This window comes from Phycodurus eques, chromosome 4 (assembly GCF_024500275.1).
Source record: "Phycodurus eques isolate BA_2022a chromosome 4, UOR_Pequ_1.1, whole genome shotgun sequence".
NCBI lineage: Eukaryota > Metazoa > Chordata > Actinopteri > Syngnathiformes > Syngnathidae > Phycodurus > Phycodurus eques.
Genome location: NC_084528.1, coordinates 26,946,591 through 26,961,105, shown reverse-complemented (window position 1 = coordinate 26,961,105; position 14,515 = coordinate 26,946,591). Strand labels below are relative to the sequence as shown.

The window sequence follows — 14,515 nt, the reverse complement described above, 5'->3', positions numbered from 1 at the left end:
GAAACGCAGCCGGCTTCTCAGGGCCCGAGCTCATCTAAGATTTACTGATGCAAAGAGGAAAAGTGTTCTGTGGTCGGACGAGTCCACATTTTAAATTGTTTTTGGAAACTGTGGCCGTCATGTCCACCGGGCCAAAGAAGAAAAGAACCATCCGGACTGTTATGGACACAAAGTTCAAAAGCCAGCATCTGTGATTCTATGGGGCTGTGTTAGTGCAAATGGCCTGGGTAACTTGCACATCTGTGAAGGCACCATTAATGCTGAAAGGTACATACAGGTTTTGGAGAAACATATGCTGCCATCCAAGCAACGTCTTTTTCACGGACGCCCCTGCTTATTTCAGCAAGACAATGCCAAACCAAATTCTGCACGTGTTACAACAGCGTGGCTTCGTAGTAAAAGAGTGCGGGTACTTGACTGGCCTGTCTCCAGTCCAGACCTGTCTCCCATTGAAAATCTGTGCCGCGTTATGAAGCGTAAAATACGACGACGGAGACCCCGGACTGTTGAACAGCTGAACAGCTGACGCTGTACATCAAGCAAGAATGGGAAAGAATTCCACCTACAAAGCTTCAACAATTAAGTGTCCTCAGTTCCCAAACGTTAATTGAATGTTGTTAAAAGAAAAGGTGATGTAACAGAGTGGTAAACATGACCCTGTCCCAGCTTTTTTGGAACTTGTTGCAGCCATAAAATTCTAAGTTAATGATTATTTGCTAAAAACAATGTAGTTTATCCGTTTGAACATTAAATATCTTGTCTTTGTACTGTATTCAATTGAATATAAGTTGATGATTTGCAAATCATTGTATTCTGTTTTTATTTATGTTTAACACAACGTCCCAACTTCATTGGAATTGGGGTTGTAGCTTCATGACAGGCAGAAAATTAAGATGCAAATCTACAAACATAATAAAAATGTAAATGAATGAATACCTGTGACATTGTCAAACAAAAGCAAGCATTATTTTCTTTGTAAAAAAAAAAATAATAATAATAATAAATTATATTGTACAGAAGCATGTATTAAATGTACCTGATGTTGTGTGGGTCATATGAAGAACATGGAAAAAAAATAAAAATAAAAAATAGTTCATAATATTAGCACATTTAATTTGCATTGTTGGTGTAATTTTCTGTTTCATTTTTCACTTATCATTTGCAAAATTCAATTTAATTATTTTTTTCTCTCCAATCCTGCACACTGTATTATTTGCCAATGACCCTCAGTACTTTGTACATTTGTGTATACTTAAATGTATATTTTGTTAGTGTCTTTTCTTTGCTACATACGGAGACAAATTCCTTGTTTCAACATAATTGGCCAATAAAGATGATTCTGATTCCGATTTATTGATACAAAAATATTACAGATGCAAATAGTCCTGATATAAACAAGCCGACCGAATTATCTCACTCTATATTAAATACTTACATACGTGATGTGGTTCTTCGACAGCTTTAAAAGGTTCAGTATCGAGTCCAATAATGTGTATCGGCCCTCAAACCGCAGTTTGTATGTTAGCTAAATTAGTTCTCTATTTGAATTCATAAAATACAATCATCCAGAGGTCAGTTCTTCTTCTAAACAAATAGGAAGTAGCGTCCATCAGCAATAATATTCTTTACACACAATAAAATAAGGCCAGTTCCTTGTGTTCACCTGTCTATTATAGCTAGGAAAACAGATGGTCATGTGCTTTGTAGCCCAGGTCAGCTGTTGCCCCCCCTCGGTCCAGTTGTTGTCTTCAGAAGGCCCCAATCTCCGTGCCCCACGGCCTGTAAGGCTTGGACAGGGCGGAGGGGGGGCCGACCGCGCCGAGGGCCGCCGGGGACACGAGTGGGAACGCGCCGAAAGAGAGGGGGAAGGCCGACAGCGAGGAGAGGGACGACAGGAGGGGCGGCGAGAGCTTAGAGGTGGGCACGCCGAGGGGTAACGAGCTGTTGGGGGGCGCCCTGAGAGACTCCGTCGGAGGCAGGAGTCTGGACGTCGCCGAGGTGTCGGAGGGCGACGCGGAGGGCGGGCGACTGTTTCCTCTAGATGCGGGCGTCCTGCCCTGGGGGGGCTGTAGGAGGAGCGGGTGGGGGAGCGGAGCGGGGCCGCCGCCGTAGGCCGAGCCCCAGGCTAAGTGTTCCAGTCCGGCCTGCACCTCCCTCTGAGACGCGTAGTTGCTCAGGTGGGACACCAGGCGTACGCGGAGGGGGTCCGCGCCGTCCCGGCCCTCCACGATGCTCAGGAAGCGAGCCGTCTCGGCCAAACACTCCCTGAAGCCCAGGCTGCGGTAATCCTTCGCCAGGGCGTGCGCCTCAAAGTACCCTGCCAGGGAGACAGTCGCTAAATAAGACGCATCGTAATACCATGTTAAACAGTGGACCAACACTACATCACAATGCGTCATTCGCTACCCCGCCATAGCGCAAATATTTCAGCAATTGCTTTTTACAGTTTTCGAGCAAGTCCATGTTTTGGTCATTGTAGTAACCACATTGTGCCACAACATACCCAGCAGCACTGAGGTCTACTGAAAGAGCTGCTGTGTAATTACCGGGAAGAAGAAGAAGAAGGAGAAGAGGACAGCCCTTCAGGGTATCACAGTACAGTGGACCCCCACATAGCACCTGTGGACTCACCTACTCACAGATTTTTTTTTTTTCCCCCCAATTTTTATGTAGGTTGAAGGTTTATAAAAACCGTAACATCTAGGCTATTGATTCTCAAACTGTGGTATGAGTACCACTAGTGGTACATGGGCTCCCTCTAGTGGTACACAGAAGAATCACCACCAAAGTCCAGTTCAGTTGCATTTGATTTTTAGGTTTAGTACATTTGCATTTAGTCTAAGTGTTCATTTGTAAAGATTTATTTAGGTATCACTTATTATTTAAAATTTGGAACACATTTTAATCAAATCATTTAAAGTGGGTTTTATTTTCTATATTTAAGTGCGGCGTTCATGTTCAAACTGAGCATAATGTCACAGTGGCTTAAAATAATATGGAAAACACTTTTTAGGAATAAAATCTCTGCCTTGTTTTTTTTTTTTTTATCAACACTTAGGCCTACTATGCTGTTGTATTTTAATGTCAGTCATTATGTTGGTACTCGTAGAACTAAGTATTTTTTGAAGTGGTACTTTGTGTGAAAAGTGTGAGAACCACACATTTCGGCTATTTTTCGTTCGATGAAATTACAGCATGTGGCTTGCTTGAACATTTTGGCGTTTCAGTCTACAATGTTTAATTCTCGTATGCTTTACTAGTTAGTAAACTTCAACTGGGAGTGACAAAGAAATAGCTTGAAGCAAGCACGCTTCGCCTCTTATTTGGAGAACTGAGTGAGCGAGAGTGAGAACAGGCACGAAGGACTACTTTAAAAAGTGTGTTTTGACAAGTGTAAGCGTGTATTAATGTTAAAGTTTAAATGTGTTTACACAAGTGTGGAAGTGGTAAAACTATAAGAAATTATTTTTGGGGGAATATGGTCTCTCTATGTCACTGACGTTCACCTATTACAGGTGTGTCTGGAACGTATAAACAAGGGTCCACTGTATCATGCGATATGCCGTCATACGACAGAAATGATAAATACCTTTGCCTCCAGATGCATGCAACATCTTCAAATGGTCCACAGTCATTTGCAGTATTTCCGCTTTTTCCAATTTTGCCGAGCCCTGCACAGCCAAGAAAGTGAAAAGACATTTCATTCGCGTTTCATTAATTAGGCTTCGGGCCCAAAATGGGTCCCGGCTCAGTTTTTATCGGAGTCGTGTTCACAGTAAGCAGAACTGCGCACTTTCACTAGCAGATAACATTAAAACCATGCACGAATATTTAAACAATAACACTGATGGTTCTTATTATGTTGTGAATGATTGCATAAAAGGAGGTAGGCCCCAACAAAAATTTTAAGTGAAATTTGCTGTTTTATTGATCATAAAGCAGGAAAGGACCTTTTTTGAAATTTATATTAAGAGTCCCAAAATAATGCTTTTAGAATTACATTTTATAGATGTATGTTAACGTTAAGTCCATACATGAGAACAAATATATAATTGGGGTAGAAACCCTGCATTAGCACTTGAACTCACATCAACAATGTAGAAGGGGGCGGGGGTCCTCGATTTACGGTGGTCCAGAACTGGCTTACGCTGCTTTTCATTTGATCGTTTACATAAATATACAACCATACAAATCCAGAACATACTAAAATCCTACACACATCTATTGTCATTGTGACTCCACTACGGTGTAAGCGTGCGTTAAGACAGACTACGACGTACGCTCCGACTTGCGCACAAATCGCGTCGTAAAGCGAGCTGCAACTTGTTTGGAACTCACAAGACCGTCGATGTCATTTTTTTTTTTTTTTTTTTTTACCTGCTTCTCAAAAGCACTCGGCACCAGTCTTCGAAGCTCTGACAGGCTGTTATTGATGCGGTCACGTCTTCTTTTCTCAATTATCTAGAGGAGAAAAAAACCCAAAACAAAAACAATAGAATTCGGCGCTATGTGGTGAGCGAAGTCGATTGAAAAGATTTTTATATAAAAAATAATAATAATAAAATAAATAAAAAAATAGGACGAGCACTCACTCCTCTGCGTCGTTTTCTGGCTTGAACTTGAGTGGTGGTAGTGGACGGTGACATTGAGCCGTGAGAATCGGCCGGACTGTTAACGACATGATAAAAAGAATATATATATATTTGATAGATATATATATATATATATATATATATATATATAAAGTTGGAAATTCCCAAATAGAACAAACTTGAACACGCGGTACCCATTTTCGTCGCCGCTGTCTTTCTCCACTTCGATGTTGTCGTCCAGGTCGCTCTCGGACGAGCTGTAGTTGCTGCTTCGCTTCATGATGTCGTCGCCAGAGGAGAAGAAAGGAGCAAGGAAAAGAGGAGCGAGCGCGGAGTGGAGGACAAGTGACAGCATCTCCACTCTGCGTCACTTTAACTGGGCTCACGTGCTTCTCGAGGGGGCGGGGCCCACATGGTCACGTGGGTGGTGACTCACCGAATTTCAACCTATGAAATTGGAGCAATATGCATTTGGAGATTATTACTCCTGGTTTCTTCTTTTTTAAAAGATTATTTAGACTAAAGATGAAAAGTTTGGGGGATAACTTTCCTTTTGATAGAAAAGCATTTTTTTTCCAATGAAGATGACATGAATCAGAATTACAGTCAAGGCTATTCTAAATGTTTTTTTTTTTTTTTTTTTTAATTAAGGACATATCTAAGTGACCCCAAGCTTTTGAACAGTAGTCAATATATACCGTATTTTTGATATATGCGTCATTTTCATATAATTTGAACGGTCAAAATCATAAACAATGAAAACAACTTGAATTTTGCCACAGCTTTGTTGATTGAACCCACCGAGAGTAAATGGCGGTGGCCTTTGAAATACACTTCTTGCGTATCGGCAAAGACAAAAGTACAGAACGGTAAAGACAAAAAGCTTCATCGCAAGAATGTTTTCACGCTTTCGATTTTCATGCGCTGCCCTTCAAACCATCTCTTTTGATGTCTGCTATTGTGTGAATGCAAAATGGCTGCCACATCCTGGCGCGACCGATCGCAGACCCCTCTGGTGCATTGCAACAAAATAATGAGGCTCCCTCCAGTGCCGTTAATGGCGAAGACAGCTTGAGGGAAATACACATTTGTGAAAGAACAGCAAAAAAAAAAAAAAGGAACTCTGACGACACTACAGTAAAATAAATGTTTTCATGAAAAGAAAAATCATATGTATCCAAAAATGTAGTTAGCATCTTGAGAAAACATTTTCCTTTGGGACACATAACACAACGCACACAACAATTCTTAACTTTTGATCGCCGCTGTCAGAGAAGTATCAATTGAACAATTTAGATATGATTGTGGTTATAATTTGCAGCGGTATAAAATTATACTGCATCACACTGAGAGCTGCCGTTGCCACTATTTTTGACTCTCTCGCACAATTAAATGAGATCATCAAAACACGAGACAGCTAAACTGCTGTTAAATAAATTAATCATGCTCATACGATTCCCTGTGGAAAGATTGAGGTTGCCAGTGACAGTTCCTCCTGGCTTGAAGCCCTCCTTCTCCTGCTGAGTGTTGGGTGGGGTTGGTTGGGGGGGGGGGGGGGGGGGGGGGGCGTCAGTGGTAGCCCTCTTTGCTGTTGTGCAGGACACACGGCCTATTAGCAGAGTGTGTTGTTCATTGTTTGCCGTCAGCTGCGCGATTCCGCCACAGCTCCGAATCGGTCGGGAGGCCCGACATTAGTGAGGTGGCGTTGCCCGGGCTCTCCTAGGAAACTGCAAACAGGTCAACTGACTGAGCTTCCCAGGGAATCATTCATCCACAAATCAGAGCGCGTTGGCCCGCCGGGGCTGGGAACGACGAGGAGAAATGTTTTTAGAGGCTCAGGCTTCACGCAAGTGTGAACGGAGGTTTTGCTTATGAGCGACACGAACAAACATACACGCCGACATGTGTACGCCGTCGCGTTATGAAAGCGTGTCAGTCATTCAACGCTGCTCAGGGACACGGGTGGTCTATGGAAGGTGAGAACATTTTGACCCCGCTAATCTGCCGGGGTCAAAGGGCGCACTATATAAAACACAGTAGCTTTCCACGTCTGTGTTCTAAAGTGTAACTGATACACGCCGAGTTAATGTTTATATATAAAAGTGCATATGTAGGTAACGCCGGGGTGTTGACCTGAATTGCGTCATAAAGCCCCTTAGTTTCACACATGTGGGCCACAATGTTAGAAAGAACATTTCATTTAAACATTGATAGACACGACTGCTTTTGTCAGCACAACCTTCATTAAGGATATACTGGAATTCAAAAAATCAAACACGATCATTCCATGGTTGTATGAGCAAAGCTGTTGACTGAAAAGCATGTATCTCCAAATGTTGTCATTTAGAAAAACATGGTTCCCATAGTGTTTTCCTATAGAGTCATAGAAAAACAACAAAGACCAAAGTCCAAATTTAAAACAATAAAACTATTTAAAAGCTCAAATAAGTGATGGTAAACACAGAAGTGCCTTGGTGGAGCTAATCTGGCATCCACATACGCAGATGATGTGCTAATTATGCCCACGCAGGCGAGCGTTTGTGTCTTAGTTAGCAGGATTATGCAAAAACTATACAGGCAGTTCCCATGAAACTGGGGTGGCACATGTACAAATGTAGAACTAATTACATTTTGGTGAGAATTACTTTCACTTTTTGCCCTTTGAGTCTCGATGGCAGGTCGCCCACACCCCACAATTAAAATGGTACAATTCGCTCATTCACTTCTTCTAGCATTGAGCACACAGTGGACCGACTGGTCCTGAAACACCTTCACAGAAGGTGTCACATCATAGGGCAAAATTAGACAAGCAACCGTTCACACCTATGGATAATCACACATCAAACATGGAAACGGAACTAAGCCGAAGTACCCAGAGAAAACCCACGTAAGCACAAGGAAAAACTGCAAACTCCACACAGAAAGGCTGGAGCAGATAATACCAGCTTTCCTTAAACTTTGTGGAAAACATCATCCCATCAAGGCAAGATGAAAAAGTGCTTCCTTTCAAACATAGAAAGAGATAGCATTGTTTTCCATGAAATCGGCTCAACCTTTCCGAACCAATGTCATTGCGCAATGATGAGTATTGCTGATATATGTCTCGAGCTAGAAACTACCATTTTCTGAAGATGGACTCGAAAGAGCGCTCCTTCGATGCATGCGTGCTTGTCGTAATCCTTTCAATCAGGTTGTCGCCAACAAGAAGAATCACTCAAGAGGCTAAACTTAAAACTTATGTGGAAATTATCTGCCCCTAGTAGTTTTGTAGTCAAGTGGGCATTTTATTTTGTTATGTCGTAAATTATGGGCTGCAAAAATAACGATTGCGATGTTGGCTAATATTACCATTGTTTTCTTCTCCCTGTCTCTAGATCAGTGTTTCTTAACCCGGGTTTGTTGTAAATTTTCACAACGTAGTCCATTCCTCTGATATGAGAGTGGCACTTACCAAGGGGAATGGCATCAGCAAAATTCACATTCACTTACAGTAAATTTTAATTTAATTGAATTTAGTTTTTTTTGGTGTGAAATTCATGTTTTGTTGGTTTTGTCCTTTTAACGCAATGATTTTGTGTGCAACAGATGGGTGGTTCATTTTGTCCATGACCTGGATGACTGAGAATCTACACAGACAATAAAATATATACCTGTTTTAAATTTGAAATAAATAAAGTTTTGTCTTGCCTCTCCTTCTTACTCTCGAGTGTCTTCTCTGTGAATTTTGTCAGTGGCCCGTTGCTTTAAACATTGCTGCCATAAAGCTGCCACCGTGCTGCCCTCTTTGCTCTAATGAGGAACACAAATGTACAATTGCCTGTCAGTCCCTCCTATGTAAGGAATGATCTTTTAATGTATGAAAAGTGTACATCATATTAAAATAGATATGTAACTCATGTACCGAAGCTAAATGCAGACAGGTCAATAAAATAGGCACTATCATTGAAAAGTCAAATTCCATTTCCCCTTCTGTTGCGATGAAAGACATAGACAATGTCAAGCGCTTAATCCTGCACTGACATGTCTGGTAAGGCCATCACTGGGGTGGTGGGGGGTGCCAAAGGGGGTGGGGGGGGGGGGGGGGGGGGGGTGACCCTCCTGCTGTCTTCCATTGCAGAAGCCCGTAGAAGAGCAGCTGTTTCCCTGCTCCGTCCATCAGGTCAGTTGTTTTCCAGACAAGTGCAGACGAGAGGGAGCAACTGCGGGCCGGCAGGCAGATTGTCAGCCAGGTTGCGGCGGTGATAGATACAACTTGCAAGCTTCATTCGACCTGTTGATGTAGTAGTGAGTGGAGCGGGGGTTGACCGTTTACACCATCAGGCTCCTGTCAGCACACACTTTCACTAAAAAACAGGACTATCAGCACGTTTTATGCATTTTATCATTCCCATCTACAGTATGGCTGCTTCATATGTGGTTGGAATATGTAGTATTGAGCGAAACCCTTTTCTGTCCCAGCATGACTGTGCCAGCAAAGGTCATAAAAGCAAATTTGAATGAGTCACAGTAAGTGAGGAAGGTGAACTCGAACTTGGATTAGGTGATGCCTTCTGAGTCACCGACACAGTGCCCATGAGCAACAGGTAGACACGGAAAGGACCTCATGAGTAATCCGTGAAGCTGTTCTAAAAATAGGCCACTGAGAGTTTTAATTATTTTTGTGTTGCTCTTAAAAAAAATACCACCACTTACCAGTGAGCTGCATCTAACATCTTTGCCGCTATTCTTTTTTTAAATCACTATTGCATTGGTGTAAATTTGGAAATGACGAGATTAAAAAAAAACGAATTAAAAAAAACTGTATTGCTCAAAGGTCAGTATTGTAGCACTATTGAACCGGAAGACTTCCCAGTTGTGACCGATGTTCCAACCATTGCCCTTATCTTACAATGCTAGGTGGTTTCCAATGCAGTTGAGCAAATCTGGAGCTAGATTCAAATGAGTAAAAACCCAATAATACTACAGGTTGGGGCAGAACGGACAGATGTTTCGTCACCATTCACCATTCATCAAGTGGTGTCCGTTTTCATTGATGCGTTTCTGAAGGCGTTGATGGAAGTTGGCTTCTATTCTCTCCAACATTGCTCACATGACAGATGTTGTTTTACCCACACTCAAATGATATTTCAATACGAACACATTGTTGTCAATAAAATTTGGTTGCAGCTACCATTTATTATTTCAAAAAACGACTGTCCAATGATGTGATCAAGGACAAGATACTGACTGAAACCGCGGGTGTCAATATCAAGCCCAACAATCTCCTTCCTTCAAACACACGCCAACATCTTCCCAGAAGAATGGAAGCTGTACTGCAGCAGCAACATGTGGACCATTTTTTTCTTCCATTTCCACTTCCTGTATGGCCAGGTGTCCCAATACTTTTGTCCATCCAAACAAAAGTTCAAAACCCCGTCAAGCCAGTAATGGGACAGGTTCAGCTCCATTAGTGTCTGCCCTCTCCTTGCCCTTAACCCAGTCGAAACCATCAACAGTCCCTTCACTGACTTTTCCAGATGGGGCATAAGTTGAGTATATTTGGCATGACTTCAGTATTGTTTTTGATGCTATTATAATACCAAAGCACTATCAGCTCCAATGGACATGCAGGGTCATGTGGTACCCATTATGCAGACACAAACCACTCTCCTCACACCTGACTGTCAAGGTCCTTCACATTAGTGCTGGCATTCCTTTGGCCCATTAAACATAATTAGGTTTTTCCCCTCAGAATCCTTGACATTTCACCTCACCGCATCCAAACATTTTCTCAATCTCCACTTGACTTATGTGATAATCTATTCTGTTTTTTTTCCCCCTCAAGAAGCCAAGCGGCGCCTGTTGACCACGGGTGAACTCAGTTGGTAGAAACGTCTCCTCAAACCGAGCGAGGAAGCTAAGAGGTATAAGCGAGCATTTGTTTGAAACTGGCGTGTGCCCAGCTGCCTTCCTCCATCTCCCCTCAGGTTTCCCTTGGTGACCCTTTATAGTGTGCAAAGAGTGCGGCCCGAGTGTGTGCCGGTGCGTCTGCGTGTGTTTATGTGTGTGCGGTCGTGAGTGTGCGAGTGTGTTTAGGAGGTGCTGTTTCCCACAGCCCTGATCTAATTCCGTGGTAACTCAATCTCCGTGTGAGCGCTTCCCGGCGAGTGTTCTCCCACCCGTCGACAGTCCCCCTCTCTCTGGCCGGCCGAGTGGCTGAGCGTGTCTGACAGAGGCCCGGCTGAGTCCCGCCGCCAACCCCCCACCATTCGCCCACCCCCTCCTTGGCCTCCGTGCTACCCGCCCTCCCATCAGGATTGATTTACTATGTCAACCGTTGAGGCTGTCGGCAGCAGCAGCGCTCGCAGCCGTGCCTGCATCCTGTGTGCGTGTAATGCTGATATCTTATACCTGTCATTCAACAACTGCTAAAGTGTGTGCGTGTGTGTTGGTGGACTGACTCAATGAAGCTGCATGCACAAAAGGTGTGGTATTCTTATACAGATACTCTTGGGCTATGGCGCATTATGCAAGAAAAAGCAAATGCCACCCATGCTGGTTGTAAATAGTTTGTCCCACAAAGGGAAATGTCTCCCAGACAGCTTTCATACAACAATGTTATCCTATGAAGCACAGTTTCCTGGCTGCCCCCTCTAGTTCTAGCCAGCACCCAGGCTCTATATTGGGCAGGGAAAAGACCAGGCTTGAGACCCATTCCTACAGTGGGTCTCTCCCACCCCCACTTCTCATTCTTTACTTTCCTGCCTTTGTTGGCATCAGTTCTCATTGTGCTTTTTGGATAGGTAAGATGTGTTGACTTCCTCCTTTCTTTGTTTTGTTCTCAAAATCGTTTTTTTTTTCCATTTTTTCCCTCCTCTTAGGACAGCTTCTCATATTGTTAAAATGACACTGACATCTCAGCGTCAGGCGCCCATAACAAAGTTTTGAGTTACTCACAAAACATAAACAATCAAACCATCCTCTCCTGATTTGGGTGACCACTTGCACATTGGTTAGAATGTTTAAACAAAACAATGTTGATTACCGTAAGTAGGTGTTTGCACGCCACAGCTTTTGTCTACAAGAAAACAGGGCCAAGCTTAACCGTTTTGAAGAGTGGAAATGCAAACATTTGAAATCAGGTCTCCAAGTGGATGTTTTTGCAAAAGACGAAATTATTGTTTCCATATAAATGCTACAAATGGTATGTGTGTCTGCGTTGCGCACGATAGTGGTTGGGCACAGGTTCAAATGTTATTACAAATGTAATGTCAATTCCCCAAAGGGATTCTTGACCCAATATAGTTTTGGAAAAAACTGTTTCAATGTAGCTGTCGACAACGGATATGCAAACATTTAAAAATTGATCTTAAAATGGAAGTTGTGGGACACTGACTGCGACAAAAAAAGTATATGCGTGTGTTCAGTGTTAAGCGTGGGGGAGGAGGACATTACAACCAAAACAAGAATGGTCGACAACAGCACTTGTTTTAGTGTTTGTGTTTTTCAAGATAATGGTTGGTTAAAACTGTTTTTCGATTTTGAACATGTACATTTGTATCGATGAAATCTACGGCTTCCTTTTTTTGTTTTTCTTTTCTTTTGTGACCTTGACTGTGTTGATTTGTTTTGCATATGTTCTGGAAAAAAAAAATCACGTTCCATATTGCGTATAATTTTTTTTTTAAACCAAGAGACACGGCGGCACGGCGGCCGACTGGTTAGAGCGTCAGCCTCACAGTTCTGCGGACCCGGGTTCAATCCCCGGCCCAGCCTGTGTGGAGTTTGCATGTTCTCCCCGTGCCTGCGTGGGTTTTCTCCGGGCACTCCGGTTTCCTCCCACATCCCAAAAACATGCATGGTCGGTTAATTGACAACTCTAAATTGCCCGTAGGTGTGAATATGAGTGCCAATGGTTGTTTGTATGTGCCCTGCGATTGGCTGGCAACCAGTTCAGGGTGTACCCCGCCTCCTTCCCGATGATAGCTGGGATAGGCTCCAGCACGCCCGCGACCCCAGTGAGGAGAAGCGGTTCAGAAAATGGATGGATGGAACCAAGAGACATAACATTATGCTCACGTAGCTTTGCTAACATTTTGAAATGAGTAACAAAAAGTGCTAAATCAGTTAATAACCACTGAAGAAAATACACCACATATTTGAATATGTTTTTTCATAGTAAACAAAAATAAAATTACACTGGAATCTTGAGGTTGGCACAAGACAACACATTTGTCACGAATCATTCTTGGAGCCGACAACAAATTTGTTAAATAAGGCCCTAGATAGGGAATATCGTGCTTCCCCAAATTTGTTGCCGTTAATCCTCCCTGGTTCATGATCCTCCATTTTGCTGCTATCCCCGTTTTCCATCGATGGTAATAAAAAGTGTAGATATCCTAAAAACACGAGAAATCTACTTCGGTATTTGCACTTTGTACTATTGGACATCACCTACGGTATTGTAACTGAATTATTACACATTCCGTTGTTTTTGTAGGTCCATGTGAAAGGGAAACATTGGGGCAACGTAACCATCTTAAATGTGAAACTTTTCATAAGCGTAAAGAAATGTTTTTTTAAATTCACTAGCTTGTTGTAACCGTTCCATTCTTTTTTCACAATAGCGCACGCTCCCTCAACGACCGTGCCCATGCCGTTTACAAGTATGCTCCCCATTAACTTAGCATGTCCACAAAGGAGAGATGGCAGATCACAAGGCTGCTTTCCAAATAAGCGCAACAGGAGACAGCACGTGATGTCCCCCTGCACAGAAAGCAGGACTGTGGAGCCGGCTACTTTTAAGGCCACACATTGTGTCGCCGCAGGAAAAACATTGTTTGCATATCAATGGAGTTGTGTGTGTGTGTGTGGAGAAGTGTGTGTGTGTGTGTGTGTGTGTGTGTGTGGAGAAGTGTGTGGGGGGATGTTGGCGCCTTAATTGAAATGTATCTTCAGGTTTAAAGCAAGCGGGCCACTTTTGTGCTGTAAATGTTAACAGTCTATCCGATTAAAACTATTTATGACAATAATCAATAATATTTGGCATAGCAACAGAAAAGCATCAAACTATGGTGAGTTACAGACGTTGATATGAAAACATTTCTTCGCAAGCCGGCTCCTTTCCCAGTGGATGCTCAGTGCCAGCTGTCTGCATTGCAGTAAAGCACGGCTTTCCCAAGCTCCGATCCTGTGGGAAAATTTGTTGTGGCCAGTAATTGATTCCGCCCTGCCAGCCCCATTACTCTCTGCTGCAGTCAAACTGCCAGTGAGCTACAGCAGGCCCGTTAGCACAGCCTCCTTTTACTCCTCGCTCTGCAGCCCAATCGCCCAAACATCCCCACTTTTCACTCCTTTGTCATTTCGGTCTGCCTATGCCTGTTCTATTTACTCTTATTTCCATGCCGAACTTCACATGTTCTATTTCAGGCACATAGCCTTTGATGTACGTTGAGCGTCTGCAGATGATAAGTCATCTGTTCATTAGTCTTGCTCTTTAATCAACTCAACATTATTATTGTTATTATCCCAAAGGAGATTTGATTTATCGCAGGCCTTTAGACCTATCAAAGATAGAATGTACAGTGTCGCCTCTAAGGTCCAACGTGCCCGTGATCGAACACTTCAGGATAAGCCTCGAAAGTCACAAAACAAATTCTGTCTGAACTGCCTCATGTCATGCATGACAAAGCACGAAATCTCAGTTCAGTGAGCAATTAAGACATGAACTCTACCTGTGTTTTGCTTTCTCTTTGGTTTTTTGTAGCTTTGTTGTGATACCTATTACAAAATACGCAGAAATAGAAGAAAAGTACTTGGGGTCGAACCGATTAGTCAACTTTTCAACTCTGTTTAATGCTTTGAAGTCGATTAATTGCTAATTACATGTTTTGGCACCTCCTCTTCCAATTGGCCAGTTCACAGAGGACTTTTGACTTTTGCTC

At 42.9% G+C, this 14,515-nt stretch overlaps 1 protein-coding gene across 1 annotated transcript in view; it reads right to left on the bottom strand.

Annotated features, from left to right (window-relative positions):
* Positions 1–1,351: 1,351 nt before the first annotated feature.
* Positions 1,352–14,515, bottom strand: part of LOC133401662 (hairy/enhancer-of-split related with YRPW motif protein 1-like) — a 27,612-nt gene continuing 14,448 nt past the window's right edge. Inside the window, exons 2-6 of the mRNA XM_061674892.1 lie at positions 4,787–5,039; positions 4,593–4,668; positions 4,378–4,461; positions 3,590–3,671; positions 1,352–2,317 (exon numbers count right to left, since the gene is read on the bottom strand). Of these exons, the coding sequence (XP_061530876.1) occupies positions 1,749–2,317; positions 3,590–3,671; positions 4,378–4,461; positions 4,593–4,668; positions 4,787–4,947 (972 nt within the window). The 5' untranslated portion in view covers positions 4,948–5,039 and the 3' untranslated portion in view covers positions 1,352–1,748. The remainder of the gene's footprint in view (positions 2,318–3,589; positions 3,672–4,377; positions 4,462–4,592; positions 4,669–4,786; positions 5,040–14,515) is intronic.